Consider the following 26,372-nt stretch of genomic DNA (forward strand, 5'->3'; position numbering starts at 1 on the left):
TGGAGGGGCTCTTCCCACCTTAGGAGCCACACAGCCTGAAGGTGCAGCTGTAAACAATTCAGCAACCTTCAGCCCATCCAGAAGAGGGCAGGGAGGGAGGGAAGGAAGGAGGGAAGGAAGAAGGGCAGGGAGGGAGGGGAGGGAAGGGGAAATAAACCCAAGGCAATGGAGCCCAAAGCTCCCCCAGGAGCCTCTGGGCCGGCCCCGCGCTCCCTGCCCAGCTCCCACTGCTGATGATCCAAGGGGAAGTTCCACTCCTGCCCTGCTGGGCTGCCCCCAGCTCAGCCCAGGCTGCAGCTCAGGGGTGGGAGGTGCTGGCTGCTCCCTTGCCCCCCAGAGGGAGATCAATAAATTAAGCCCAAAGTCAGTGCAGGTGCTGCCCGGCGCGGGCTCACGCCGTGCTCTCCCACTCGCCCTGGGGCTCTGCGGAACCATTCACCACCTTCTTGACCTTCTTCATGCCCTCCATCACTCCTGAAGTGGTCACCCTGGAAGAGAGGGGAGGATCATCAGAGCACAGGGGGAAGCCCAGGGGGGGTATAGCCCAGGGGGGGTATAGCCCAGGGGCAGCAGAGGGTGTCCTGCCTGCAGGCAGGGAGCACTGAGTGTGGCTGCAGGGAGCTCTGTGCTGGGCTCACTCCTGCTCAGCAGCCTCAGCGACTGCCTGGCTAAGGGAATGGGGAAGTTGCTTACTCAGGCTGCAGAAGCCACCAGGAGAGAGAGCTGAGCACAGCAGCAGGGTGCTGAGCTGCTGGCACCCTGCAGCACTGCTCTGAAAGCCAGGGGCAGGGCGAGAGGACAGCCCCAAGCCTGCCCCTGCACAGCTCCCAGCTCTGCAGCTCCAGGCTGTGGCCAAGCAGCAGCTCTCCAGAGGGGAGATATCTCCAGCAGTGCCTCCCACCCCCCATGCTGGGGCTCTGTGAAGAGTGGCAACAGCCCAGAGCTGCTCCTCCCCCTCCTCCCTGCGCTGCTGGCTTCGGTGCTCCTGCCCCAGGCACGGCAGCAGGGCTCAGGCTGACAGCTCCTGCTGCCAAGTGTGGCTGCACCTCCCCTGGGGGAGCTCTCACCTCCCAGCTCTCAGCACCAGCCCTCAGCCTGGCAGCACAGCCTGGCAGCACAGCCTGGAGGGGCTGCCCCCCACAGCAGGCACAGGCTCTTGCTGCTGCTGCCCGGCCCTGGCCCCTGCCTGAGGGAGCACAGCCTGGGCCTGGCTGCAGCTCCTCTCACTGCTCCCCTGCTGCTCCAGCCCCTGCTGCTCCAGCCCCTGCTGCACTGCCCCTGCAGCACTGCCCCTGCTGCTCCAGCCCCTGCTGCACTGCCCCTGCAGCACTGCCCCTGCTGCTCCAGCCCCTGCAGCACCACCCCTGCTGCTCCAGCCCCTGCTGCACTGCCCCTGCTGCTCCAGCCCCTGCTGCTCCAGCCCCTGCTGCTCCAGCCCCTGCTGCACTGCCCCTGCTGCTCCAGCCCCTGCTGCTCCAGCCCCTGCTGCTCCAGCCCCTGCAGCACTGCCCCTGCTGCTCCAGCCCCTGCTGCTCCAGCCCCTGCAGCACCACCCCTGCTGCTCCAGCCCCTGGGAATGCTTCCTGCCAGGAGAGAGGCCTGGCAGCTGCAGAGCCTGACTCCAGCTCCCCTGGCTGCTTCCCAGAGTGGTTTGGGTTGGACCATAAAGCTCAGCCAGCTCCAAGCCCCTGCCATGGGGACCCCTCCCCCAGCCCACTCTGCTCAGGGCCTCATCCAGCCTGGCCCTGAGCACCTCCAGGGAGGAGGCAGCCACAGCCTCCCTGGGCAGCCTGGGCCAGAGCCTCCCCAGCCTCACTGCCCAGAACTTCTTCCTCACCTCCAGTCCCAGGCTGCCCTCTCCAGCCCCAATCCATCCCCTCCTGTCCCAGGCACTCCCAGCCCTGCTCAGAGCTCCCTGCTCCTGGCTGGGACCTCAGCTCTGAGAGCTCCAAGGGTTTCCAGAGCAGAGGAAGCTTCCTGCCCTCTGCTGCTTCTGTCACACTTTGGCTTCCTCCTGAAGCTCTGCAGATCCCCACCCTGCCCTCAGCAGCCTTCACACTCCCTGCCAGGCTGAGCTCTGGGGGGTGCAGGCCATGCACACAGCCCTGAGCTGGGGCACACAGAAGCCTGCAGAGAAGCTGCAGGAGCTCCCAGCTCTGCCCTCCCTGGCCCTGCAGGCACTGACTGCTCCTGCAGCAAAGGAAGAGCCTGGCCTGAGGAGAAAAGGCTCTGGGAGAGGCAGAGCCACGAGGGCTGGCAGCACCACAGGGCACAGCACCTGCCTGGGGGCTGGAGTTGGCCTTGAACTGAGAGCTGCCCCTGGGCAGGGGGGAGGCTGGAGCAGAGGAGCTGTGAGCTCCCTTCCCCCTGAGCCATGCTGGGATGTCCAAGTGCCAGGGGGTTGAGGGTCACTGCTCGCTGGCTGGGCCCTGCCTGCCACAAGCACAGGAGCCAAGGCAGGAGCTCTGCTGTGCAGCCACTGCACTCCCTGCATGACACTTCAGTACCTCAGCCCCTGGCCCCTTGCAGCACTGCAGGGCCCAGCTGGGAGCTCCCAAAGCCCTCTGGGGTTAGCACAGACCCCTCAGAGCTGCAGCCCTGGGGGCAGAGCCTCAGCTGCTCCAGGGAGGGGTTCAGAGAGACCAGAGGGAATTGGGTTCAGACATTCATTTCCCAAATGAGAGGTTAAGGGGGGGGAAAAGAGAGGAGGAGGAGGGGGAGGGGGGAGAGGGGAGGGGAGGCCCTTACACAGCTTCCATCTCCAGGTCATCCTCATCCTCCTGGGAGAGCTGCAGGTAGGGGTTGTCGCCGGCGGGGCGGAACTTGTAGCCGGTGAGGACGAAGAAGAGGAGGGTGGCCATCTCGTCCAGCAGCTGCAAGGCACAGCACCACGGCCCCTCTGCAGCCCCCATGCCCACACAGCCTTCCTCCCCACTGCCAGGCTCCAGGCTCCCCTGCCCAAGCAGCCTGGGGCACAGCAAAGCCACTGCTGGGCCAGGAGCCCCAGGCCCAGGCCCTGCCCAGCCCCAGGCCCAGAGCCCTGCCCAGCCTCCCCCTGCACACCCCCAGGGATGCAGGCAGACATTCTGCCACCACAGGAGAGCCTCCCTGGGGCTGCAGCGAGGCTCAGGGAGCAGCAGGAGCTGTGCCTCCCCTCGCTGCCTTACCTGGTAGAGCCATTTCCACTGGAAGGGCACAGCAATCTTGATGAGGATGGCAATGATCCTGGTGAAGTAGATGTAGCAGACAATCTGGGGAGGAGGGGGAGGCACCAGGGCAGCAATGGCTCAGCAATGGCTCCAACCTCACACAACTTCCCCCCCAGGACACAGCTCAAGCTCCTTCTCCTCTGCAGGCTGCACAGCCCCAGCCCCTCAGCCTGTGCTCAGGGCAGAGCTGCTCCAGCCCTGGCAGCAGCCTTGGGGCCTCCTCTGGCCTCCCCCCAGCAGCTCTATGGCCTCCTCCTGCTGGGGACTGGAGGCAGGGCTGGAGGTGAGGTCTGGGCAGAGCCCAGGGGCAGGATCCCCTCTGCCCATCCTGCTCTGGCTGCAGCCTGCACCCAGCTGCCTGAGGGCTGCAGGAGGCTCTGCTGGCTCCTGGGGAGCTGCTCAGCACCCAGCCCCCAGCCCCCCCCAAGGCTCAGCCTTGAGGGCTGCTCCCAGCCCACGCTGCCCCCAGGCTGGGGCTGTGCCTGGGGCTGGCCCAGCCCAGCTGCAGAGCCCTGCTCTGAGCCCTGCTCAGCACCCAAAGCCTCTCACACTGTGGCAGCAGGAAGAGCTCTCAGTGCCAGGGGCCTGCAGGACCTGGGGACTGTGGCTGCCACTTATCACTCTCAGCACTTCCCAGAGGCTGAAGGGAGGCTGCTGGGAGTCACTAGGAGGCTGTGTGCTGCTGGGAGGGGGCCATGGCTCCCACTGAGCCATGAGGCCTCTGGGGGAGCTGCTGTGGGCCTGGGGAGGCAGCTGGCCAAGAGCCCCCAGCAGAGCACTGCACCAGGAGCAGCTCCACCACAGCCAGGAGCCTCCAGCAAGGCTTGGAGAGGCTCAGGGCCCTGCTGCCAGCTGTGCTACTTACCATGACATAGTAATGCCTGAAGAGCTTCAGCTTGGCCAGGTTGATGGCAGCTGCCAAGAGAAGACAAAGGCCATCAGGGAGGGCTCAGCAGGGGCAGCTGCTTTGGGCAACCTCCACAGCCCCCTGGGCAGCCTGGGCCAGGGCCTCACCACCCTCTGGGGCAGAGTTCCTTCCTCCTGGCTCATCCTTAGCCAGCTCCTCACAGTCTGAAGCCACCACCCCTTGCTCCTGCCACTCCCAGCCCTCATCCAAAGCCCCTCCCAGCCCTCCTGCAGCCCCTGGGAGGCTGCTCTGAGGTCTCCCTGGGGCCTTCTCTTCCCCAGGCTGAACAGCCCCAGCTCCTTCAGAGCCTCTCCAGAGCAGAGCTGGCCTCTGATCATCTTTGCAGCCTCCCCTGCACCCCTCTTGTGGTGCAGCACTTGGCACTGCCTCCTAGCAGACTCTTCCCTGGAGTGCCTCCTGCCCTGCTTTGTGCCTTCAGCTGCCCTGAGCCCCTTGGAGGGGGCCACAGCCCCCTGGTAAGCAGCAGCAGAGCACCTGGACAGCTAAGGAGCTTCCTCTGCCATCTCAGCCACAATGTCCAGGGGAGGTGGCAGCCACCCTGAGCAGCCTCAGCCACAGGCTGTGCAGCCAGGGCCTGGGGGCAGCTGCCAGCAGCTCTCAGCACACCACAGACACTCTGGGGGGAGCAGAGGTCAGCTGCAGTGCAGCAGCCCTGGGTCAGCTCTGCTTTCAGAGCCAGGGCCAGGAGGCGCAGCAGGGTTGGAGGCACAGGCTCCTGCTGCTCCTGTGGCAGGAGGAGAGGCAGAGAGCCCAGGATGTGTTGAGAGCCCACAGGGGAGCAGTTCAGAGCCAGCTGCAGAGTGCTGCCCCCCTGCCTGGGGCTGCCTCCCAGGCCTCCAGCAGCTGTGGGAGGGCAGCACAGTGCTGCCCAAGCTGCATCTGCACTGCCCCACCACCCCCCACTGCAGGAGGCACACAGGCAAGGCTGCAGGGGGGCATTCAGCCCTTCCAGGCTCACAGCAGCTCAGAGACTGCTGGGGGGAGTCCAGGGCAGGCTGTGAGGATGATGAAGGTCCTGGAGCAGCTCTGTGAGGAGCAGAGGCTGAGAGCCCTGGGGCAGAGCAGCCCCAGAGGGGAGCTGAGCAATGCTCAGCAAGAGCTAAAGGGCCCCTGGGGGGCAAGAGGCTGGGGCCAGGCTCTTGCCAGTGGTGCCCAGGGAGAGAGGGCACAGCCTGGAACCTTCCTCCTGAGGATGAGGAGAAGCTTGTTTGGGGTGAGGGTGCTGGAGGCCTGGGGCAGGCTCAGAGCAGTGCCAGAGGAGCTCTCACCTCTGGAGGGTGAGAAGGGCTCAGAGCTGCTCTGCTCCAAGCCCAGCCCTGCCCAGGGCCCCCTCCCCCCGGAGCAGGCTGCCTCAGGCCCCCCCGGCCTGGCCTGCAGCACCTCCGCGGCCCGGAGCTCCGCAGCGCCTCCTGCAGGGCCTCCCGGAGCTGCCCCCAGGGAGCAGAGCCAGGGCCAGCCCGGCTCCGCAGCGCCCTCCCGTGGCGAGCGCCGGCAGGGCAGGGGGCGCCGGGCCCCGGGGCTGCTCCCCGGGCAGCTGAGTGCCAGCCCCTGGCTGCTTTCACCGGCAGCTTCCTTCCCTCACCCATCCAGCCCGGGGGGAGGAGGAAGCTCTTCCCCAGGAGAGTGCTGCAGCCCTGGGGTGGGCTGGCCAGGGAGGGGGTTGGGGCACTGTCCCTGGAGGGGTTTAAGCCCAGGCTGGCTGAGGCTCTGGCCAGGCTGATCTAGTGTGGGGTGTCCCTGCCCATGGCAGGGGGTTGGGACTGGATGATCCCTGGGGTCCCTTCCAGCCCTGAGTGACTCTATGACACCACCATGACACCCTGGCAGCAGACTCTGCAGGGTGGAGCTGAAGGACTCTCTCCTGGCTAAGGGCAGTCAGCAGCCCTGGGCTCATCCCTGCTCCTGAGCACTGCAGGCTGAACACCGCAGCCAGAGCACCGCAGGCTGAGCACCGCAGGCTGAGCACCGCAGGCTGAGCACCGCAGCCAGAGCACCGCAGGCAGAGCACCGCAGGCTGAGCACCGCAGGCAGAGCACCGCAGGCTGAGCACCGCAGGCTGAGCACCGCAGGCTGAACACCGCAGGCAGAGCACCGCAGGCTGAGCACCGCAGCCAGAGCACCGCAGGCTGAACACCGCAGGCAGAGCACCGCAGGCTGAGCACCGCAGCCAGAGCACCGCAGGCTGAGCACCGCAGGCTGAGCACCGCAGGCAGAGCACCGCAGGCTGAGCACCGCAGGCTGAGCACCGCAGGCTGAACACCGCAGGCAGAGCACCGCAGGCTGAGCACCGCAGCCAGAGCACCGCAGGCTGAACACCGCAGGCTGAGCACCGCAGGCTGAGCACCGCAGCCAGAGCACCGCAGGCTGAGCACCGCAGGCTGAGCACCGCAGCCAGAGCACCGCAGGCAGAGCACCGCAGGCTGAGCACCGCAGGCTGAACACCGCAGGCAGAGCACCGCAGGCTGAGCACCGCAGCCAGAGCACCGCAGGCTGAACACCGCAGGCAGAGCACCGCAGGCTGAGCACCGCAGGCTGAGCACCGCAGGCAGAGCACCGCAGGCTGAGCACCGCAGGCAGAGCACCGCAGGCTGAGCACCGCAGGCTGAGCACCGCAGGCAGAGCACCGCAGGCAGAGCACCGCAGGCTGAGCACCGCAGCCAGAGCACCGCAGGCTGAGCACCGCAGGCAGAACACCGCAGGCAGAACACTGCAGCCAGAGCACCGCAGGCAGAACACCGCAGGCTGAGCACCGCAGGCTGAGCACCGCAGGCAGAACACCGCAGGCAGAACACTGCAGGCAGAACACCGCAGGCTGAGCACCGCAGGCAGAGCACCGCAGGCAGAGCACCGCAGGCTGAGCACCGCAGCCAGAGCACCGCAGCCAGAGCACCGCAGGCTGAGCACCGCAGGCTGAGCACCGCAGGCTGAGCACCGCAGGCAGAGCACTGCAGGCAGAACACTGCAGGCTGAACACTGCAGGCAGAGCACCGCAGGCTGAGCACCGCAGGCTGAGCACCGCAGGCTGAGCACTGCAGGCAGAGCACCGCAGGCAGAGCACTGCAGCCAGAGCACTGCAGGCAGAGCTGCCAGGATGCTTTGCTCTGGCTGCTGTGGCTGCCTCCAGGGCTGAGCTGTGCAGGAGCCACTGAGCAGCTCCACAGAGGAGCTCTGCCAGGCAAGGAAACACATCCACAGCAGGAGTGCTCCCCCAGGAGCTATTCCCAGGAGCCAAGGAGCAGCAGCAGCAGGGTGACACTGCCAGTGTGATGCAACTGAGCTCAGCAGCCTGGGGTGAGGCCCTGGCACTGCCCCATGGCCTGCAGCAGGCAGCAGCAGAGCACTGCAGAGCACTGCAGAGCACTCACCTTTGCCATCTGTGGCTGAGGCCTCCTGTAAGTGTCTGATTGACCTGAAAAAGAGAGAGGAGGAGCAGGTGAAGCCTCACAGCCCCTGCCCACTGCAGCCCTGCAGCAGCCCTGGCAGCCTCACAGCCCCTGCCCACTGCAGCCCTGCAGCAGCCCTGGCAGCTCTGGGGCTGGGCTGTGCCCCCCAGCAGCAGGGATCAGCCTGCTGGGCCCTGCTCAGCTGGCAGCATCCTGGCAGCTCCCTGGCAGCTCCCTGGCAGCACCCTGGCAGCTCAGGGCTCTGCATCACCTCCTGGCTGCAGAAGCTGATTGCTGAAGCCTCCTTCAGCAGCCCACAGAAGGCTCAGTGGGAGGCAGCAGCCCAGGCAGAAACTGGGGCACTTTCCAGCAGAGGCTTTCTGCTTCAGCTGCTACTCAGAGCACTGCCAGGCACTTGGCACCTCACTGCTCCTGGCAGCTCTCTCCATTTCCATCCTTGATCACAGCTTCCCTGTCTCCAGAGGCAGTTATGGCAGAGAAGCCACCCTGCAGGCTTGGGAGCCCAGGGCCAAGCCTCAGGCACCTGGCTGCCAGCAGTGCCCCAGCTGCAGTGGCACCTCCCAGGCAGGGGCTCATGTCCTGGGCTGCAGTGCCAGCCTGTGCTGGGAGCATGGCAGTGCAGGAGCTCTGCCTGCAGGCAGCTCACCCAAACACATTTCCTCTTCAGGTGCAGCTCCTTATGGGCAGCAAGCTCTGCAGCAGCACAGCAGCAGGCAGGGCAGGGCATGGTGGCAGGAGGGAGTGAGAGCTGGGAGGGGGGCACTCCCCTGTGCCCCAGCTGAGATCCCTGCAGCTCTGCTCCCCTGGGGCAAGGCAGGGCCCAAGTGGGCAGTGCCAGTCCCCTGGAAGGGACTTCCCAGCCTTGGCAGAGGGAGGCAGGGCCAGGCCGAGCTGAACCCCACCCTCAGGAGCCAGGCTGGAGCCACAGGCCTGTCTGTCTGTCTGTCTGTCTGTGCACACACAGCCCCCCAGGCACTGGGGAGCAGCCCTCAGGCTCAGGCACTGCAGGCTGAGGACCCTGACAGCCACCCTGGGTTTCCACAACAGAAACCACAGCAGACCCTGGAGGGGGCAGCAGGCTCTGTGCTTCCTGAGGGGGGAGCCAGGAGCGGCTCCAGCTCCCCCTCCAGCACAGCTGCTTGGCCAAGTAAGCCCCAAATGAACGTGGGGGAGGAGTGCTGAGAGCAGCTGGCAGGCAGCAGGAGCTGAGCTGAAAGAGCTCTGCTGGGCTGGAGGTTTGTGTACCCAGCAGCACTCCCTGCCAGGCAGGGCAGGGGAAAGAAGGCTCCCTGGGGGCTCAGTGCTGCTCAGCAGCCAAGTGAGGAACTGCAGCTCCCCAGCCTGCAGCAGCTCTGCCCCCAGGCAGCTCTGCTCTGCTCTGCTCCCTCCCAGGCAGCTCTGCTCTGCTCTGCTCCCTCCCAGGCAGCTCTGCTCTGCTCTGCTCCCTCCCAGGCAGCTCTGCTCTGCTCTGCTCCCTCCCAGGCAGCTCTGCTCTGCTCCCTCCCAGGCAGCTCTGCTCTGCTCTGCTCCCTCCCAGGCAGCTCTGCTCTGCTCTGCTCCCTCCCAGGCAGCTCTGCTCTGCTCTGCTCCCTCAGGCAGCTCTGCTCTGCTCTGCTCCCTCAGGCAGCTCTGCTCTGCTCCCTCCCAGGCAGCTCTGCTCTGCTCCCTCCCAGGCAGCTCTGCTCTGCTCCCTCCCAGGCAGCTCTGCTCTGCTCTGCTCCCTCAGGCAGCTCTGCTCTGCTCCCTCCCAGGCAGCTCTGCTCTGCTCCCTCCCAGGCAGCTCTGCTCTGCTCTGCTCCCTCCCAGGCAGCTCTGCTCTGCTCCCTCCCAGGCAGCTCTGCTCTGCTCTCTCCCAGGCAGCTCTGCTCTGCTCTGCTCCCTCCCAGGCAGCTCTGCTCTGCTCTGCTCCCTCCCAGGCAGCTCTGCTCTGCTCTCTCCCAGGCAGCTCTGCTCTGCTCTGCTCCCTCCCAGGCAGCTCTGCTCTGCTCTGCTCCCTCCCAGGCAGCTCTGCTCTGCTCTGCTCCCTCCCAGGCAGCTCTGCTCTGCTCCCTCCCAGGCAGCTCTGCTCTGCTCTGCTCCCTCAGGCAGCTCTGCTCTGCTCTGCTCCCTCCCAGGCAGCTCTGCTCTGCTCTGCTCCCTCCCAGGCAGCTCTGCTCTGCTCTGCTCCCAGGCAGCTCTGCTCTGCTCTGCTCTCTCCCAGGCAGCTCTGCTCTGCTCTGCTCCCTCCCAGGCAGCTCTGCTCTGCTCTGCTCCCTCAGGCAGCTCTGCTCTGCTCTGCTCCCTCCCAGGCAGCTCTGCTCTGCTCCCTCAGGCAGCTCTGCTCTGCTCCCTCCCAGGCAGCTCTGCTCTGCTCTGCTCCCTCCCAGGCAGCTCTGCTCTGCTCTGCTCCCTCCCAGGCAGCTCTGCTCTGCTCCCTCAGGCAGCTCTGCTCTGCTCTGCTCCCTCCCAGGCAGCTCTGCTCTGCTCTGCTCTCTCCCAGGCAGCTCTGCTCTGCTCTGCTCCCTCCCAGGCAGCTCTGCTCTGCTCTGCTCCCTCCCAGGCAGCTCTGCTCTGCTCTGCTCCCTCAGGCAGCTCTGCTCTGCTCTGCTCCCAGGCAGCTCTGCTCTGCTCCCAGGCAGCTCTGCTCTGCTCTGCTCCCTCCCAGGCAGCTCTGCTCTGCTCTGCTCCCTCCCAGGCAGCTCTGCTCTGCTCTGCTCCCTCCCAGGCAGCTCTGCTCTGCTCTGCTCTCTCCCAGGCAGCTCTGCTCTGCTCCCTCAGGCAGCTCTGCTCTGCTCCCTCAGGCAGCTCTGCTCTGCTCCCTCAGGCAGCTCTGCTCTGCTCCCTCAGGCAGCTCTGCTCTGCTCTCTCCCAGGCAGCTCTGCTCTGCTCTGCTCTCTCCCAGGCAGCTCTGCTCTGCTCTGCTCTCTCCCAGGCAGCTCTGCTCTGCTCCCTCAGGCAGCTCTGCTCTGCTCCCTCAGGCAGCTCTGCTCTGCTCTGCTCTCTCCCAGGCAGCTCTGCTCTGCTCCCTCAGGCAGCTCTGCTCTGCTCCCTCAGGCAGCTCTGCTCTGCTCTGCTCTCTCCCAGGCAGCTCTGCTCTGCTCTGCTCCCTCCCAGGCAGCTCTGCTCTGCTCTGCTCTCTCCCAGGCAGCTCTGCTCTGCTCTGCTCTCTCCCAGGCAGCTCTGCTCTGCTCTCTCCCAGGCAGCTCTGCTCTGCTCTGCTCTCTCCCAGGCAGCTCTGCTCTGCTCCCAGGCAGCTCTGCTCTGCTCTGCTCCCTCCCAGGCAGCTCTGCTCTGCTCTGCTCCCTCCCAGGCAGCTCTGCTCTGCTCTGCTCTCTCCCAGGCAGCTCTGCTCTGCTCTGCTCCCTCCCAGGCAGCTCTGCTCTGCTCTGCTCCCTCCCAGGCAGCTCTGCTCTGCTCCCTCCCAGGCAGCTCTGCTCTGCTCTGCTCCCTCCCAGGCAGCTCTGCTCTGCTCTGCTCCCTCCCAGGCAGCTCTGCTCTGCTCTCTCCCAGGCAGCTCTGCTCTGCTCTGCTCTCTCCCAGGCAGCTCTGCTCTGCTCCCAGGCAGCTCTGCTCTGCTCTGCTCTGCTCCCTCCCAGGCAGCTCTGCTCTGCTCCCTCAGGCAGCTCTGCTCTGCTCTGCTCCCTCAGGCAGCTCTGCTCTGCTCTGCTCCCTCCCAGGCAGCTCTGCTCTGCTCTGCTCCCTCAGGCAGCTCTGCTCTGCTCTGCTCCCTCAGGCAGCTCTGCTGGGCCAGGCTTGGGCAGCCTCAAGGCAGGACTGCAGCTCCAGGTCTCAGGGGCAGGCAGGCAGCACTCCTGCCAAACCCCAAGCTCCTAAAGCCTCCAAGCTGAGCACTGTGCTGGCCCCACTGCAGTCCCCATCCTCCTCACCTCAGCAGCCCCAGGCCAGGGGCCAGCAGTGCTCAGAGCTCAGAGCAGCAGAGGCCTGAGCTGGGGGCTGCAGGCAGGGCTGGGGCAGCACAGCCAGCCTGGGACTCACCATACCACGGGGAAGAGGATGGCTCCACAGCACAGCAGGTCCACCAGGAAGAGGATCTCCTTCCACAGCCCGTACTCGGTGCTGCCCTCCTCTGTCGACTCGATGATGATGTAGGCCACGTTTGCCAGCACCTGCAGCCACAGCAGGCCCAGGGCTCAGCAGCCTGCCCAGGAGGGCCCACAGGGGGCTGCCAGCTCAGCAGGGGCTGCCCCTCAGAGCCCTGCAAGGGGCATCTCCCCCCAAGCCCCTGCAGGCAGCAGGGACAGCTCTCAGCATTCAGCATCTGCAGCCCAGGCTTTGCCCAGCCCTCAGCTGGCAGCATCTGGGCACTGTCCTCCTGCAGGGAGCAGGAGCAGCGTGGGGAGAGGGCCAGGAGGCAGCCCCAGCCCAGCCCAGGCTGCAGCCAGCAGGCTGGCACAGGCAGGCAGCCCCTGGCACTGGGGGAGGGAGCCCAGCCCCTCACAGCTGGCAGCAGCACTGCCCTGGGGCTGCAGCACTGCCCTGAGGCTGCAGCACTGCCCTGGGGCTGCAGCAGCTCTGCCCTGGGGCTGCAGCAGCTCTGCCCTGGGGCTGCAGCTCTGCCCTGAGGCTGCAGCTCTGCCCTGGGGCTGCAGCTCTGCCCTGGGGCTGCAGCTCTGCCCTGAGGCTGCAGCTCTGCCCTGGGGCTGCAGCTCTGCCCTGGGGCTGCAGCACTGCCCTGAGGCTGCAGCAGCTCTGCCCTGGGGCTGCAGCTCTGCCCTGAGGCTGCAGCAGCTCTGCCCTGAGGCTGCAGCAGCTCTGCCCTGAGGCTGCAGCAGCTCTGCCCTGAGGCTGCAGCAGCTCTGCCCTGAGGCTGCAGCAGCTCTGCCCTGAGGCTGCAGCAGCTCTGCCCTGAGGCTGCAGCAGCTCTGCCCTGAGGCTGCAGCAGCTCTGCCCTGAGGCTGCAGCAGCTCTGCCCTGAGGCTGCAGCAGCTCTGCCCTGAGGCTGCAGCAGCTCTGCCCTGAGGCTGCAGCTCTGCCCTGGGGCTGCAGCACTGCCCTGGGGCTGCAGCTCTGCCCTGGGGCTGCAGCAGCTCTGCCCTGAGGCTGCAGCAGCTCTGCCCTGAGGCTGCAGCAGCTCTGCCCTGAGGCTGCAGCAGCTCTGCCCTGGGGCTGCAGCAGCTCTGCCCTGGGGCTGCAGCTCTGCCCTGGGGCTGCAGCAGCTCTGCCCTGAGGCTGCTGCAGCTCTGCCCTGAGGCTGCTGCAGCTCTGCCCTGAGGCTGCAGCTCTGCCCTGAGGCTGCAGCACTGCCCTGAGGCTGCAGCACTGCCCTGGGGCTGCAGCTCTGCCCTGGGGCTGCAGCTCTGCCCTGGGGCTGCAGCAGCTCTGCCCTGGGGCTGCAGCAGCTCTGCCCTGAGGCTGCAGCTCTGCCCTGAGGCTGCAGCTCTGCCCTGGGGCTGCAGCACTGCCCTGGGGCTGCAGCAGCACTGCCCTGGGGCTGCAGCTCCTCTGCCCTGGGGCTGCAGCAGCTCTGCCCTGGGGCTGCAGCAGCTCTGCCCTGGGGCTGCAGCAGCTCTGCCCTGGGGCTGCAGCAGCTCTGCCCTGGGGCTGCAGCAGCTCTGCCCTGGGGCTGCAGCTCTGCCCTGGGGCTGCAGCTCTGCCCTGGGGCTGCAGCACTGCCCTGGGGCTGCAGCACTGCCCTGGGGCTGCACCAGCTCTGCCCTGAGGCTGCAGCTCCTCTGCCCTGAGGCTGCAGCTCTGCCCTGGGGCTGCACCAGCTCTGCCCTGGGGCTGCAGCCCTGCTGAGTCCTCACCTGGAGGGGGATGACAATCATGAAGATCTTCTTGTCCTTGTCAGACAGGATGTGCTTAATGAAGGCCCAGCCTGTGCCAATGAGGGCAATGGTGATGAAGAGGAGGGCACCCTTCAGCCTGCAGGGCAAAGAGGGGCCAGGGTGAGGCCCTGCCAGCCTGCCTCCTCTGCTGCAGCCCCAGCCCCAGCCTGGCATCTCAGCAGCACCCAGGAGCAGAGGCAGGGCTGGCAGGATGTGGCAGTGCCACACTTGCTGCCAGCCCTGCCCTGGGGCAGCAGGAGCAGCACTGCCAGGGGCACCCCCCCAGGGCAAGGGAGAGCCTGCAGCAGCAGAGCAAAGCACCCCCAGCCCCCTGCAGCTGCAGCAGCAGAGCCCTCCCCTCCCCCAGGGCTGGCCCTGGCACACAGCACAGTGCCCAGCAGCTGCCAGGGAGCTCAGGGGCACTACTGGCACTGCTGCCATACTCACAGGTGGGTGATGTAGTAGACCACAGCCCAGCCCTCAATGGGGAAGCCCTGGGAGGAGATGTAGTGGTAGTCAATCTGGGGGCAGAGAACACAGCACAGCTTGGAAGGGAGCTCAGAGCCCAGCTGCTCCACCCCCTGCCCCAGGCAGGGACACCTCAACCCCACCCAGGAGCTCAGGGCCTGCTCCAGCCTGGCCCCCAACACCCCCAGGCAGCCCCAGCCCCCCTGGCAGCCTGTGCCAGAGCCTGCCCAGGGCACATCTCCAGGGGCAGTGCAGCAGAGGCCTTCTGTGCTGGGAGGCCCAAAGCTGCAGCAGCCCAGGACACTGCACCCAGAGCAGTGCCAAGCCTCAGCTGGCCAAAGCTTCACCCTGAGGGAGCTCACTGCCCCCCTCCTTGGCCTCTGCACCCCCTCAGGCCAGAGCCTGACCTGGGAGCTGAATCCCTTCCCCCCCAGCTGCAGGCTGCAGCTCCCTGCAGGGGGGTTGCAGGGAGCAGGGGCAGGCTCTGCTCCTTGGTGGCCAGGGCCAGGAGCAGAGGCAGTGGCCCCAGGCTGCACCAGGGGAGGCTCAGGCCCAGCCCTGGGGGCTGCAGCAGCTGCAGGCCTGGTGCTCAGGGCCATGGGCTGGTGCTCAGGGCCATGGGCTGGTGCTGAGCCTCAGTGCTGGGCTGATGGAGGTCTGCTCCATGCAGCTCTGCCCTGTGCCAGGGGAGAGCCTCCCCCTGCCTCCCCAGGCTGCAGCACGGCCCCTGGGGGCTGCACCTACCGCGTGGAAGACTAAGGAGAGAGACTTGGTGAAGGGCAGGGCTGCCATCAGCCAGTGGATCTTGAAGACATCGTTCCTGGGAGCAGGAAGAGACCAGGTCAAAGGCAGCAGAGCAGCCTCAGCCCCCGGGGGGGCCACAGGCAGCTCCCAGCCTGAGCTGACTGCCAGGGAGAGGATTCCCTGCAGGGCTGAGCCCCAGGGCTGGGCCCAGCCAGGACAGAGCTGTGACCTGGGCAGGGGGAGGAGGAGTGCAGAGGCACCAGGGCAGGGCCCTGCCTGGGCTGGCCCCAGAGCTGCCTCCTGCCCTGCCCTGGCCCCAGAGCTGCCTCCTGCCCTGCCCCGGGGCTGCCTCCCCGACCTGCGCCGCCGGAGGATGTGGATCCAGGCCGTGCCGGAGAGGAAGAAGAAGAGAGCCATGGAGATGTAGAGCTTGGGCAGGGGGATCTCCCCTGCTGAGAGGTAGCTGTCAGGGTTCTTCTCTGTGATCTCGATCTGGATGGGAAAGGTGAGAGAGCACTGAGTGCCCAGCCCCGGGGCTGCTCTGCCCTGCCCTGCCCTGCCCTGCCCTGCTCTGCCCTGCCCTGCCCTGCCCTGCCCTGCTCTGCCCTGCCCAGCCCTGCCCTGCTCTGCCCTGCCCTGCCCTGCCCTGCCCTGCTCTGCCCTGCCCTGCCCTGCCCTGCCCTGCTCTGCCCTGCCCAGCCCTGCCCTGCCCGCAGCACACAGCCAGGGCAGAAGCTGCTCAGGGCCTGGCTGCCTCAGGCAGGGGGGGAAGGCAGCACAGAGCTGTGCCAAGGGCCTGGCTCAGCAGGGCACAGGCTGCCAAGGGGCAGCTCCACCCTGCCAAAGGAGTCTGCAGTCAGGCCAGAGAGAGCAAACCCACTGAGTGCTGAGCAGCAGGAGCTGAGAGCCCTGCCCCTGCCCCAACCTCTGCCCCTGCCCTGCCCCAACCTCTGCCCCTGCCCCAGCCCCAGCCCCTGCCCCAGCAGGCACAGCCCCAGCAGCTGGCTCAGCCCCAGCACCCAGGCAGGGTTGTGCTGCCTGAGCCCAGCAGCAGCCTGCAGCTCCCCAGGCACTTCCCCAGCTGAGTGTTTTCACTCCTGGCTGTGCTGCTTCCCTCACAAGTGCCTCCCCAGGCATGAAAAGCACAGCCCTGCATCCCCCCCCAGCCCTGCATCCCCCCCCAGCCCTGCCTCCCCCCCCCCCAGCCCTGCCTCCCCCCCCAGCCCTGCCTCCCCCCCCCCCAGCCCTGCCTCCCCCCCCCCAGCCCTGCCTCCCCCCCCAGCCCTGCCTCCCCCCCCAGCCCTGCCTCCCCCCCCCCAGCCCTGCCTCCCCCCCCCCCCAGCCCTGCCTCCCCCCCCAGCCCTGCCTCCCCCCCCCCCAGCCCTGCCTCCCCCCCCAGCCCTGCCTCCCCCCCCCCAGCCCTGCCTCCCCCCCAGCCCTGCCTCCCCCCCAGCCCTGCATCCCCCCCAGCCCTGTCTCCCCCCCCAGCCCTGCATCCCCCCCAGCCCTGCCTCCTTCCCCCCAGCCCTGCCTCCCCCCCAGCCCTGCCTCCCCCCCCCAGCCCTGCCTCCCCCCCAGCCCTGCCTCCTTCCCCCCAGCCCTGCCTCCCCCCCCCCAGCCCTGCCTCCCCCCCCCCAGCCCTGCCTCCCCCCCCCCAGCCCTGCCTCCCCCCCAGCCCTGCCTCCCCCCCAGCCCTGCCTCATCCCCAGCCCTGCCTCCCCCCCAGCCCTGCCTCCCCCCCAGCCCTGCATCCCCCCCAGCCCTGCCTCCTTCCCCCCAGCCCTGCCTCCCCCCCAGCCTGTGCTGGCACTGGGGGCTGTGCCCCAGGGAGGGGCTCCTGCCCCCCAGAGCTGCACTCACCTCCAGGCTGAAGAGCCTCTGGTCCTTCGTGGAGCCCTCAGCAGCAGCACACTTGTGGAAGTAGAGGCTGTAGAGCCCCTCCTGGGAGTCAGAGCTGATGTTGAAGAAGAACTGGGAGCAAGGAGTGGGGCAGGGGTCAGCACTCTGCCCTCCCACAGCAGGCCTGGCCCAGGCAGAAGCCCTCCCAGCTGGGGCCCCAGCAGAGCCCCTGGGGGGCAGCTGCTCAGGGCCCCTGGGGGGCAGCTGGCTCAGAGCCCCTGGGGGGCAGCTGGCTCAGGGCCCCTGGGGGGCAGCTGCTGAGAGCCCCTGGGGGGCAGCTGGATGAGAGCCCCTGGGGGGCAGCTGGCTCAGGGCCTCTGGGGGGCAGCTGGATGAGAGCCCCTGGGGGGCAGCTGCTCAGGGCCCCTGGGGGGCAGCTGGATGAGAGACCCTGGGGGGCAGCTGGCTGAGAGCCCCTGGGGGGCAGCTGGCTCAGAGCCCCTGGGGGGCAGCTGGCTCAGGGCCCCTGGGGGGCAGCTGGCTCAGGGCCCCTGGGGGGCAGCTGGCTCAGAGTCACTGGGGGGCAGCTGGCTCAGGGCCCCTGGGGGGCAGCTGGCTGAGAACCTCTGGGGGGCAGCTGCTGAGAGCCCCTGGGGGGCAGCTGGCTCAGAGCCCCTGGGGGGCAGCTGGCTCAGGGCCCCTGGGGGGCAGCTGGCTCAGGGCCCCTGGGGGGCAGCTGGCTCAGAGCCCCTGGGGGGCAGCTGGCTCAGAGTCACTGGGGGGCAGCTGGCTCAGGGCCCCTGGGGGGCAGCTGGCTCAGGGCCCCTGGGGGGCAGCTGGCTGAGAGCCCCTGGGGGGCAGCTGCTCAGGGCCCCTGGGGGGCAGCTGGCTCAGGGCCCCTGGGGGGCAGCTGGCTCAGAGTCACTGGGGGGCAGCTGGCTCAGGGCCCCTGGGGGGCAGCTGGCTGAGAGCCCCTGGGGGGCAGCTGGCTCAGGGCCCCTGGGGGGCAGCTGGCTCAGGGCCCCTGGGGGGCAGCTGGCTCAGGGCCCCTGGGGGGCAGCTGGCTCAGGGCCCCTGGGGGGCAGCTGGCTGAGAGCCCCTGGGGGGCAGCTGCTCAGGGCCCCTGGGGGGCAGCTGGCTCAGGGCCCCTGGGGGGCAGCTGGCTCAGGGCCCCTGGGGGGCAGCTGCTCAGAGCCCCTGGGGGGCAGCTGGCTGCTCCCAGCCACCACAGCCACAGAGGGGCTCAGGAGGAAGGAGCTCAGGGCTCATCTGCTCCAACCTCCACCCTGCCCAGGGACAGCTCTCAGTTCCAGGCCAGCTTCAGCCCCCCCAGGCAGGAGGCAGCCACAGCCTCCCTGAGCAGCCTGGGCCAGAGCCTCAGCTCCCTGCTGCTGCAGAGCCTCTCCCTCAGCCCCAGCCTGGCCCTGCTCTGCCTCAGCCCCCAGCCCTTCCCCCTGGGCCTGCTTTGAGCAGCTCCTGCCCCTCATGAGGAGAGGTTTGCAGCCCCTGTGCTCAAGAAGAGGCCACCCAGAGCTCTGAGCCAGCTGCCAGGGCAGAGCAGGCAGCAGCAGGCAGCCTACCTGGAAGGCCAGGGTGCCTCTCTCACTGTGGACAGGATGCTCTTGCTCTATCAGGCTCTGGGAAAAGGAGAAGGCTTTCAGGCTGTGCTCAGGCAGGGAGCTCCCACACTCACTGCACCAGCCTGAGACACAGCAGGGCTGGGGGGAAGGGACCCTGGAGACCACCTGGAGCCTGCCCCCTGCCCCAGAGCAGGCTGCCCCTCCACAGCTCCATGCTGGGAGGAGGCTGGGAGCAGCAGGCCAACTCCTCTCCACCTTCTGGCTGTGCTGGCTGCATCCTGCCCAGGAGCCCCTGAAGGGAGGAGCAGGCAGTGCCTTACCTGGGGGGCAGTTGTGCCTCTCCTGGACCTCCTGCCTGGGGAGAGAGAGCATGAGAGAGCACCCAGGGCCTGCAGCCAGCCCCCAGGCTGTGCCAATCCCTCCCACAGCTGCCTGCCTGGCACTTCCCTGGCAGGGACTCCCCCCAGCCCCACTCTGAATGCATCCTGAAAGGCCCAGGCCAGGCTGCTCTGCAGCTCCAGCTCCCCAGGGCCTGCCCAAGGACTCTTCCTGACCCCTGCACAGGAGGCAGATGCCCTGGGCCAGACCCAGGCTGCTGAGGACTCTGTCTCACTGACCTCCTGGGCATCCCCACCCCAGGAAGCCCTCACTGGCCCTGGGGAAGGGAGGAGCTCAGCTCCCTCCAGAGCCAGGCCTGAAAGCAGCAGAGCCTGAAGCCAAGACCTGTGCTGGACCCAGGGCTCCAAGGGGGAGCAGAGCAGCACCCCAAGGCCACAGCTGCACTCCCCTGCTGCAGGAAGCTCTTCAGGCATGAAGAGGAAGGAGGCAGCAGCTCAGGAGTGGGGCCTGGGGCTCCTGCCCTGTCAGTGTGCTTCCTACCCTCCTGCAGGCAAGGAGAAGCCAACTGGAGCTGCCAGCCCCAGGCCCTGCAGTGCCCAAAGCTGTGCAGGGCAGGGCAGGCTCTGCTCCAGAGCCCCCAGCCAGGAGGCGCTGCCAGGGCCTGCTGAGAGCTGCCCCTCAGAGCTGAGACCCCAGGAGTGCTCTGCCTGCCAGCCTGGAAGCCAGGCACAGAGCTGTGCTGCTGGCTGCTTACCTCCCTGGCCCCACAGCTGGACCTCTGCTCCCCAGCTCCAGGCACCCAAACCCAAGCAGTGGCTGGGAAGGGCCTGATCCACCCTGGCCCAAAGCAGGCCCAGGGGCAGTGCCTGGGGGGCTCCAGAGCTCAGAGGGTGGAGGCTGGAGGCACCTGGGCAGCCTTACCTCTCCCCTCTGCATCTGGGCTGGGCTGGGCAGGGCTCCTCCCAGGCTGCCTGCTCTGCTCTGAGGCTCTGGGGCTGGGGGCAGTGATGTTCCCCTCCAGGCTGAAGGAGATGGCAGGCAGGAGGGCAGCAGCTTTGGCAGAGAACCTCACAGTCACCCTGAGTGAGCCAAGAGGGACAGCAGGTCAGGCCTGCAGGGGCTGCCATGGCCCCCACCCCCCAGCAAAGGGCTCCCACCCTGCCTGGCCCTGGGGGGGCAAGCACAGAGAGCTGGCACCCCCAGAGCACAGCCCCCAGCAGCCTGGCCCTGACCCAAGCACTGAGAGGTGCCAGAGCACAGCTACAGCAGCTCCAGGGGCAGGGGCAGAGGGGCCTGCAGCTTGGCCTCCACACAGCCAGCCCCAGCAGGACTTGCCCAGCCCCAGAGGTGCCCCAGGCAGCAGGCAAGCTGCACAGCCAGGGCTGCAGCTGCAGGGGCTGCAGGGGGAGCAGGGGCTGCAGGGGGAGCAGGGGCTGCAGGGGGAGCAGGGGCTGCAGGGGGAGCAGGGGCTGCAGGGGGAGCCAGGGGCTGCAGGGGGAGCCAGGGGGAGCAGGGGCTGCAGGGGGAGCCAGGGCTGCAGGGGCCCCCCAGGGACACCCCCCCGGGGACACCCCCCAGGTGTCACCCCCCAAGGGTCACCCCCCAGGAACACCCCCAGGTGTCACCCCCCAAGGGACACCCCCAGGGACACCCCCAGGTGTCACCCCCCAGGGACACCCCCAGGGACACCCCCAGGTGTCACCCCACAAGGGTCACCCCCCAGGGACACCCCCCAGGTGTCACCCCCCAGGGTCACCCCCCAGGGTCACCCCCCCAGGGACACCCCCCCAGGGACACCCCCCAGTGTCACCCCCAGGTCTCCCCAGCTGCAGCCACTGCAGTGCCTGGGGCTGTGCTGGGCACCACTCACACTTCAGCTCTGAAGTCCAGCAGCAGGATCACCACGGAGGCCTCCTGCTCTGGCTGCTTCTTCAGGACACAGTAATCCACCTCCTCGTCCTGGGCAGGGAAGCAAAGCACTGCAGAGCCCTCCCGAGCCAGGGGTCTGCCCCCCCAGGCAGCTGCACCCCCCCAGCCTGCCCAGCTCCTGGGGCAGGGGCAGGGGAGGTGCCCCCAGCCTGGGCCAGGCAGCTGGCACCTCCTGCCCTTACCAGGTAGGTGGAGAAGCCATCGTTCCTGGTCCTGTCCAGGCTGAACCCCACCTGCAGAGAGCACAGAACAGCCTCAGGAGCTGGCAGGGAGAGGCAGGAGCCCAGGGGCAGGGGCAGGCACCCAGGGGCAGGCACCCAGGGGCAGGGGCAGGCAGCCAGGGGCAGGGGCAGGCACCCCAGGGGCAGGGGCAGGCACCCCAGGGGCAGGGGCAGGCACCCCAGGGGCAGGGGCAGGCACCCCAGGGGCAGGCAGCCAGGGGCAGGGGCAGGCAGCCCAGGGGAAGGGGCAGGCAGCCCAGGGGCAGGGGCAGGGGCAGGCACCCAGGGGCAGGGGCAGGGGCAGGCACCCAGGGGCAGGGGCAGGCACCCCAGGGGCAGGGGCAGGCACCCAGGGGCAGGGGCAGGCACCCAGGGGCAGGCAGCCAGGGGCAGGGGCAGGCAGCCCAGGGGAAGGGGCAGGCAGCCCAGGGGCAGGGGAGGCACCCAGGGGCAGGGGCAGGGGCAGGCAGCCAGGGGCAGGGGCAGGGGCAGGCAGCCAGGGGCAGGGGCAGGGGCAGGCAGCCAGGGGCAGGGGCAGGGGCAGGCAGCCAGGGGCAGGGGCAGGGGCAGGCACCCAGGGGCAGGGGCAGGCACCCCAGGGGCAGGGGCAGGCACCCCAGGGGCAGGGGCAGGCAGCCAGGGGCAGGCACCCAGGGGCAGGGGCAGGCAGCCCAGGGGAAGGGGCAGGCAGCCCAGGGGAAGGGGAGGCACCCAGGGGCAGGGGCAGGGGCAGGCAGCCAGGGGCAGGGGCAGGGGCAGGCAGCCAGGGGCAGGGGCAGGGGCAGGCACCCAGGGGCAGGGGCAGGCACCCCAGGGGCAGGGGCAGGCACCCCAGGGGCAGGGGCAGGCAGCCAGGGGCAGGCACCCAGGGGCAGGGGCAGGCACCCAGGGGCAGGGGCAGGCACCCAGGGGCAGGCACCCAGGGGCAGGGGCAGGCAGCCCAGGGGAAGGGGCAGGCAGCCAGGGGCAGGCACCCAGGGGCAGGGGCAGGCAGCCCAGGGGAAGGGGCAGGCAGCCCAGGGGAAGGGGAGGCACCCAGGGGCAGGGGCAGGGGCAGGCAGCCAGGGGCAGGGGCAGGGGCAGGCAGCCAGGGGCAGGGGCAGGGGCAGGCACCCAGGGGCAGGGGCAGGCACCCCAGGGGCAGGGGCAGGCACCCCAGGGGCAGGGGCAGGCAGCCAGGGGCAGGCACCCAGGGGCAGGGGCAGGCACCCAGGGGCAGGGGCAGGCAGCCAGGGGCAGGCACCCAGGGGCAGGGGCAGGCAGCCCAGGGGAAGGGGCAGGCAGCCCAGGGGAAGGGGAGGCACCCAGGGGCAGGGGCAGGGGCAGGCAGCCAGGGGCAGGGGCAGGGGCAGGCAGCCAGGGGCAGGGGCAGGGGCAGGCACCCAGGGGCAGGGGCAGGCACCCCAGGGGCAGGGGCAGGCACCCCAGGGGCAGGGGCAGGCAGCCAGGGGCAGGCACCCAGGGGCAGGGGCAGGCACCCAGGGGCAGGGGCAGGCACCCAGGGGCAGGCACCCAGGGGCAGGGGCAGGCAGCCCAGGGGAAGGGGCAGGCAGCCAGGGGCAGGCACCCAGGGGCAGGGGCAGGCAGCCCAGGGGAAGGGGCAGGCAGCCCAGGGGAAGGGGAGGCACCCAGGGGCAGGGGCAGGGGCAGGCAGCCAGGGGCAGGGGCAGGGGCAGGCAGCCAGGGGCAGGGGCAGGGGCAGGCACCCAGGGGCAGGGGCAGGCACCCCAGGGGCAGGGGCAGGCACCCCAGGGGCAGGGGCAGGCAGCCAGGGGCAGGCACCCAGGGGCAGGGGCAGGCACCCAGGGGCAGGGGCAGGCACCCAGGGGCAGGGGCAGGCACCCAGGGGCAGGCAGCCAGGGGCAGGGGCAGGCAGCCCAGGGGAAGGGGCAGGCAGCCCAGGGGCAGGGGAGGCACCCAGGGGCAGGGGCAGGGGCAGGCAGCCAGGGGCAGGGGCAGGGGCAGGCAGCCAGGGGCAGGGGCAGGGGCAGGCACCCAGGGGCAGGGGCAGGCACCCCAGGGGCAGGGGCAGGCAGCCAGGGGCAGGGGCAGGCAGCCAGGGGCAGGGGCAGGCAGCCAGGGGCAGGCAGCCAGGGGCAGGCAGCCAGGGGCAGGCACCCAGGGGCAGGCAGCCTGCAAGGAGCTCACCAGTAAGCTGCTGGAGTCATCAGAGGCCACAGGGGGCTTGAGGGAGAGGCTGCTGACATTGACTTTCATGAAGCCATTCTTGAAGAAGCCAAAGGTGTTGAGGTGAACCTTCTGCCTCACATCATCCTGCAGGAGAGGCAAGACCCCCAGTCAGACACAGGCTCTCCTGCAGCAGCAGCAGGCACAGCTGCCCCTGGGCAGCCCCTGGGTGCTGCAGCCCTTGGACCACCTCTGGGCTCTCTGCCCCAGCTCAGTGTCCCTCTGAAGGAGGCTGCCCAGGGGGTGCTCAGCCTGCCAGGGCAGGGCTTGTGTCACTTGTGGGACACCACCTGTGCCACCCTCAGTGCCTGAGGGCATCCCCAGCCCCAGCAGCCACAAGCACTTGCAAGCAGCCACTGCAAACCACCCCCCAGCCACCAGTGAGCCTCTCCTGCCCTCTGGGAGCCAGCTGATGGGAGAGGGAACTCACTGGACAAGGCCTCTGAGTCCAGCCTGCAGCCCAACACCACCACTGATCCCCCAGCTGCTGCCCAGCCCTGCCAGCCCCTGGCTGCTCCTGCAGCTGCTTTGCCAACCCTCAGTTTCACAAGGTCCCTGAGCAGGCCTGGTGACATCAGCTTCCTCCTGCCCTCGCCCTGCAGGACACCAGGCTGCAGCCCCAGGCTTGGGGCAGCAAGAGGCTCTTGCACACAGAGGGTCGAGTTGGGAGGCACCAGTCCCAGCCCCCTGCCCCGGGCAGGGACCCCTCCCCCCAGCCCAGGCTGCTCAGGGCCTCATCCAGCCTGGCCCTGAGCACCTCCAGGGAGGGGGCAGCCACAGCCTCCCTGGGCACAGCCTGCTCCAGAGCCTCCCTGGGCACAGCCTGCTCCAGAGCCTCCCTGGGCACAGCCTGCTCCAGAGCCTCCCTGGGCAGCCACAGCCTCCCTGGGCAGCCACAGCCTCCCTGGGCACAGCCTGCTCCAGAGCCTCCCTGGGCACAGCCTGCTCCAGGGCCTCCCTGGGCACAGCCTGCTCCAGGGCCTCCCTGGGCACAGCCTGCTCCAGGGCCTCCCTGGGCAGCCTGCTCCAGAGTCTCCCTGGGCACAGCCTGCTCCAGGGCCTCCCTGGGCAGCCTGCTCCAGAGTCTCCCTGGGCACAGCCTGCTCCAGGGCCTCCCTGGGCACAGCCTGCTCCAGAGCCTCCCTGGGCACAGCCTGCTCCAGGGCCTCCCTGGGCACAGCCTGCTCCAGAGCCTCCCTGGGCACAGCCTGCTCCAGGGCCTCCCTGGGCACAGCCTGCTCCAGGGCCTCCCTGGGCAGCCTGCTCCAGAGTCTCCCTGGGCACAGCCTGCTCAGAGCCTCCCTGGGCACAGCCTCTCCACCCTCCCTGCCCAGAGTTTCTTCCTCACTCCAGTCCCAATCTGCCCTCTCCAGCCCAAAGCCATTGATCTCACCCTGTGGCTCCAAGGCCCTCCCCAGCCCTCTGGCAAGAGCAAGCTCCCAGCTACCAGCACCTTTGGGAAGCCTCTGCCACTGTTCCACAGCTCCCTGCCCCTCAGGTGCTGCAGGGGTGCTGCTGGGGGTCCCTCAGCATGTGGAGCTCATCAGGCTGGCACCAAGGGGTGCTGAGGAGCAGTCCCCTTGGGTGAGGGCACTCCAACAGCAAGACTCAGACAGATCATTCCTCAAAGCCAAGCAACAAATCAGTTCCCAGGCTGCTGGAGGGAGGGAAGGAGCTCTCAGAGCAGGAAGCTGCTCAGACTGCAGGCTGCCTCTGCTGACAGCAAACCCAGCCTCACCCCAGCAGCCTAATTACACAGAGGGAAGAATGAGGCCCTTCTGAGCGGAGCAGTCAGAGCTTGCTGGAGGAAACCTGACCGGGGAGGCTCACACAAAGCTGCAGCCCTGCCCTTGGCGCCGCCTCAAGGGCCACGTCGGAGCCAGGAGCCAATGGCAGCGGCAGAGGAGGACTGCCCCGAGCCAGGCACGGCCGGGGGAGCCTGCACGGCACAGAGGGGCTGGGAAGCAGCAGCTGGAGAGGCAGAGCCTGTGCCGTGCCAGCAGGAGGGGGATGGAGGCCTCCCCCCAGCGCACAGAGCTCGCAGGGGCAGCTCGCACAAGCCGGCCCCAAGGCCAGGGCACGGCTGGCAGCGGCGGGCAGCAGCGGGCAGCGGCAGGCAGCAGCGGGCAGCGGCTGGGCAGGGCACAAGGCCAGGCTGAGGGAGCTGGGAGCAGAGCAGCCCGCGGGGTGCCCCCAGTCCTGCTGCAGAGCCGGGCAGGGCAGCGTGGGGAGGATGGAGCCAGGCCCTGCTCAGCCACGTCCCAGGGCAGGAGAAGGGGCACTGGGGGCGAGCTGGAGCAGAGGAGGAAGTGCCACAGGAACAGAAAGGGTGAGGGTGGCAGAGCCCTGGAGCAGGCTGCCCAGAGAGGCTGTGGGGTCTCCTTCTCTGGAGCCTTCCCAACCCCACCTGGATGTGCTCCTGGGTGCCCCTGCCCTGGGTGCCCCTGCCCTGGGTGCCCCTGCCCTGGGTGCCCCTGCCCTGGGTGCCCTGCCTGGGTGCCCTGCTCCAGCAGGGGATTTGGACTCAAGGATTTTTCAAGGTCCCTTCCAGCCCCTGGCACTCTGTGATGTCAACTGGCACAGAGCCCCCGGAGGAGCCTCCCCCCACACACAGCTAAGCTGTCACCCAAGCACCCTGCAGCCCCCCGGGAGCAGCCCCCCCGGGAGCAGCCCCCCGCCCCCCCCCGCACCGCCTCCCTCCATCCACCCCCGGGGAGGAGCTTCCCCGGACCGCGGTCCCGGGGCGCCACAGCGGCCTCGGGAAGCAGAGCCGGAGGGCTGTCAGACCACAGCCGAGCTGCCAGCATCGCTGTCTCCTCCTGCCCGCACTGACTGCGGCCCCGGGCAGGGAAAGGGCTCCCGGCAGGCCGAGGGCACAGGCAGGCTGCCGGAGCCTGGATGCAGAGTAAGAGCCCCAAAGCTCCAGCAGAGACCTGGCCCGGCTGGGGCTCAGCCCTCTCCTCTCCCCCACGGCTTTCCCTTTCGGGGGGTGAAGCATCGCAGCCTCCAGACCGCAGCCTGCCCCCCGCTGCCAGCCCCCCGCAGCCTGCCCCCCCCGCAGCCAGCCCCCCGCTGCCAGCCCCCCGCAGCCAGCCCCCCCCCCCGCAGCCAGCCCCCCGCTGCCAGCCCCCCGCAGCCTGCCCCCGGCGCCGGGCAGCGCACAGGGCTGGGGCTAAGGGATGCGGAGCGGAGAGAGGGGGAAAGGGAAAGGCAGCAGCGGGGCGGGGGCAGGCCGAGGGGGGCAGGCCGAGGGGGGCAGGCCGAGGGGGGCAGGCCGAGGGGGGCAGGCCGAGGGGGGCAGGCCGAGGGGGGCAGGCCGAGGGGGGCAGGCCGAGGGGGGCAGGCTGAGACGAGCGGGCTGTGCGGGCTGTGCGGGCTGTGCGGGCTGTGCGGGCTGTGCGGGCTGGGGCCGGGCAGGACGCGGCTGGAGGCGCAGGGAGCGCAGCCCCCGGCCCGCAGGATGCGGCCGCGCCCGGGCGGGGCCGAGGGGAGGCTGCGGGAGGGCAGCGGCAGGGGCGGCGCAGACCTTACTTTGAGGGTGAGGTGGTGGACGCGGGCGCCGGCCGGGGCCGCGCAGAGCAGCAGCAGCGGCAGGGCCGCGGCCAGGCCCAGCGCAGCCGCAGCGCCGCGGGCGGCCATGATCAGTCCCGCATCGGCATCCCGCGCGCTTCCGGGGCAGGGCGGCGCCGCGCACGCGCGCACGGGGCGGGGCTGCCCCGCCCGGAACATTTCCCTGGGACCCCGCCCCCCCGGAAC

General features: G+C 69.3%; 1 protein-coding gene across 2 annotated transcripts; it reads right to left on the minus strand.

The window, feature by feature from the left end:
• GPR107 (G protein-coupled receptor 107) lies at window positions 1-26,287 on the minus strand. Of its 2 annotated transcripts, none has more exons than XM_068155997.1 (18): window positions 26,148-26,287; window positions 22,578-22,703; window positions 20,391-20,441; window positions 20,150-20,238; window positions 19,201-19,358; window positions 18,261-18,295; window positions 17,941-17,997; window positions 16,382-16,492; window positions 14,880-15,013; window positions 14,522-14,597; window positions 13,757-13,830; window positions 13,289-13,406; window positions 11,517-11,647; window positions 7,503-7,546; window positions 4,075-4,124; window positions 3,168-3,251; window positions 2,749-2,873; window positions 1-488 (listed from the first exon to the last, which is right to left on the minus strand). In XM_068155997.1, the coding sequence occupies exons 1-18, from the start codon at window positions 26,253-26,255 to the stop codon at window positions 392-394; spliced, it is 1,668 nt and encodes a 555-aa protein (XP_068012098.1). In that variant the 5' UTR covers window positions 26,256-26,287; the 3' UTR covers window positions 1-391. The 2 variants fall into 2 exon arrangements, with proteins under 2 accessions (XP_068012098.1, XP_068012100.1); XM_068155999.1 differs by having other exon boundaries at window positions 26,143-26,218.
• Window positions 26,288-26,372: the final 85 nt, after the last annotated feature.

The sequence above is a fragment of the Melanerpes formicivorus genome, unplaced genomic scaffold, assembly GCF_026170545.1.
Source record: "Melanerpes formicivorus ecotype bairdi unplaced genomic scaffold, bMelFor1.0.p_v2 SCAF_33, whole genome shotgun sequence".
Taxonomy (NCBI): domain Eukaryota; kingdom Metazoa; phylum Chordata; class Aves; order Piciformes; family Picidae; genus Melanerpes; species Melanerpes formicivorus.

Coding starts and splice junctions, on each gene's coding strand:
- GPR107 (XM_068155997.1), bottom strand. CDS start 26,255: ATGGCCGCCCGCGGCGCTGCGGCTGCGCTGGGCCTGGCCGCGGCCCTG. Junction 4,125..7,502: donor CTCAGCCACAGATGGCAAAG/GTGAGTGCTCTG, acceptor TTCTCTTGGCAG/CTGCCATCAACCTGGCCAAG. Junction 3,252..4,074: donor TCAGGCATTACTATGTCATG/GTAAGTAGCACA, acceptor CCTCCTCCCCAG/ATTGTCTGCTACATCTACTT.